This window comes from Lactuca saligna, chromosome 8 (genome assembly GCF_052625555.1).
Source record: "Lactuca saligna cultivar CGN05327 chromosome 8, ASM5262555v1, whole genome shotgun sequence".
Lineage (NCBI taxonomy): Eukaryota > Viridiplantae > Streptophyta > Magnoliopsida > Asterales > Asteraceae > Lactuca > Lactuca saligna.
Genome location: NC_136424.1, coordinates 81,882,135 through 81,885,122, shown reverse-complemented (window position 1 = coordinate 81,885,122; position 2,988 = coordinate 81,882,135). Strand labels below are relative to the sequence as shown.

Sequence of the window (2,988 nt, the reverse complement as noted above, 5' to 3'; positions counted from 1 at the left end):
CGATTTTAGACTATAATTTCACCATTTTTGGTTTAATACTCAATGACTTACAGTTCCCCGAAGTTGGGTTATTAAAGTTGAAATTTTTCAAAGTTCAACCACTAAATAATTATCAAAAAATTCAGGTTGTCTCAGGTTTTCCGGTTCCATTCGACCCACTTTGATATTTCTAGGTTTTCCGATTCTAGACCTATTTTACCCGGAACCATTTTCCGATCCTACAAAATCTCATTAACCGGTTCCCGAATTTTCTGGATCCGGGTCTACCTTTAGATTTAGACTTACTCTCATCCCTACTTAAAAAGATTGAAAGTAAAAGCCATTTCATTAAATGAGTATATATATTTTTTCTTATTGTGGGCCCATTTCACATGGGCCGTCCGCCAAATATAAAATTTTAAAAACGGTCCACTAGCATTTCGAAGTAATCGCACTACAAAACAAAATAAATGGTTATTTGTGAAATTTCGTTGATTTTTAGATCTTTTATATAAAATAATTAGAATATATATATATATATATATATATATATATATATATATATATATATATATATATATATATATATATATATTACTATTTATAAAATAAATCTAACTATTTCTATAAATAGATTGAATATAATAATATTATTTTTTTAAGACGTCCAAACTATTAAGTTTGAAGTACAACCCATTTATAATATAATAATATTAAAACTTTAACCATATCCTTTATCCCTTAAAAATCTCGTATCAAATTAATAGAAGAATTCATTTGCAAATTGAACCCGTCAATCTCAACACTTCAACCATTTGAAGCGGTCAATGTCAACAATTTATAGAGGATCTCTTCTCTCACATTGGTAACAAACAATCTCATAATATCTATCTTCGTAATCCCTTCAAAGTAAGAAATATACGCACACTCTCTCGAAGAACCCTAAGCAATAACCAAGACAGTATAACCACCACCACCACATCCGCTCTGCCTCCTTTCGCCTTCAATCAACCACTATCACGACTACCGCCCTTCCTCTCACCCACGACATGAACTTTCTTTTGGAACATAACATTTTTCTTTAAAAAAAAATCGTTGAAAGAAGCTATTTATCCCCGCCGCTGTGCGCGGGTAACGGCTAGTGTGTATATATATATATATATATATATATATATATATATATATATATATATATATATATATATATATATATATATATATATATATATATTTATCATTTTCTTTTATCTAAAACGGTAAAATTATTGTTAACATCAGCGATACTAAATTACAACTTGTTGGTATTAGTATTACATTTAACAACACCTTAAAGTTGAACTTGCATGTTAAGATATAATTAAAGCTTGCATCATCGCTTCCGTCATATCAACTCTGTACGCACAAGCATGAGACGTCTACCAGCTCCAAATTTTAATGTTACAGATTCCAATAAAAAGAACAACTTATCTTTCATGATGTACAAGTTTTTTCAGCGTATTTCTCAGTAATTGCTCTGAAACTGATTATGCTATATTCAACGGCCAACAACTCCGGTCTCGGGCTAGTATTTATATGGATCGTTCATCGAAACATTTAACAATCCAGCCATCTCCAAATTGAACCTGAAAGTAGCTAGGTGTTTTGCTGTTTCAAATTTCCAATCAGATTATCGGAAAATGGGGGATGAAGTGAAGTTGTATGGCGCTGGAGGAAGTCCATTCGTTTGCAGAGTGAAATTCGCTTTGAAGATGAAGGGAATCAAGTACGAAAACTTCGAAGAAGATATCTCCAACTTGAGTGCCAACGTTTTGAAGTACAATCCTGTTCATAAGAAGGTACCGGTGCTGCTGCATAATGGAAATCCGATCGCAGAGTCTCTTGTGATCGTGGAGTACATCGATGATGTCTGGAAAGGGGTTCCGATTTTGCCTCAGGATGCTTACGACAGGTCTGTTGCTCGATTTTGGGCCAAATTCATTGATGATAAGGTAACAATTTCGTTCTCTCCTAATGATCCTCATTAATTAATGATATAAGTTTTTGTATGGTTAATTCATGTATAATACCGAATTCTTGTTTTAACACATTTTATGGTATGTGTTCAGTGCAACCCTGCAGCATTCAAGGTTTTTGGCAGCAATGGAGATGAGAAAGTCGTCGCAGAAGCATGTGAGCAACTGCAAATGCTAGAAAACGAACTGAAAGTCAAAGGTACCAAGTTTTTTGGAGGTGACAACATTAACCTGGTTGATATTGCTGCTGATTTCATAGCCTATTGGCTTGGAACAATCGAAGAAGTAACCGAAATAAAGTTTTTCACGAAAGACAAGTTTCCAAAACTCACCGAATGGGCTGATGAGTTTGTCAACTGTCAATTTGTGAAAGAAATCTTACCTCCAAGAGAACTCCTGCTTGAATTTTTCAAGAAGCGATATGGTAAGGCATAATGATATATGTAGCCGTTACATATAAATCTTGTTTCTTTGTTACATTTTATGTGTTTGTGCTTAACGAAGTTGAAGTTTCTGTAACATCCATGGTTGTTGCAATGAGAAGTTGTCGTTATGTAATATATATGTAGTTTGCACACTTTGTTTTCGATGTTGAGTCTTACTTATGTTGTGATATGAAAAATATATCCATGGATGGAGGGTTAGAGACCCTGGTCCTAGCCGTTTGGCTGTGATTGCTTCTGGCTCTTGTAACGTATATCCTATATAATTCTATAGTTACTACAAAAATATTGTTTTTTAGCTGTGTTTGCTCTAGCAACGACAGCCTATAAAGATATAAGTTGACCTCCAACGACGACCACTACAAGAGATAAAAAAAACAGGTATCAAAGACTAAAGATCAATCGCATATTGTTAAGAATGAGTCATGAGTTGGCATCCATCAGAGACTGATTTACCGGGGTCCGGTTATCTAGTAGTATATAGTGGTTTTTATATGTATTTAGTACTAAAAATTAGTCCCCTAATACATGAGAGTATTGGAAATAGAAAAGCA

At 33.7% G+C, this 2,988-nt stretch overlaps 1 protein-coding gene across 1 annotated transcript; it reads left to right on the top strand.

The window, feature by feature from the left end:
* Positions 1 to 1,447: 1,447 nt before the first annotated feature.
* Positions 1,448 to 2,720, top strand: LOC145012938 (putative glutathione S-transferase). Its single transcript, XM_078971735.1, has 2 exons — positions 1,448 to 1,967; positions 2,085 to 2,720. Exons 1-2 carry the CDS (start codon positions 1,656 to 1,658, stop codon positions 2,424 to 2,426), a joined length of 654 nt encoding a protein of 217 aa, XP_078827861.1. The 5' UTR covers positions 1,448 to 1,655; the 3' UTR covers positions 2,427 to 2,720.
* The last annotated feature ends 268 nt before the right edge of the window (positions 2,721 to 2,988 follow it).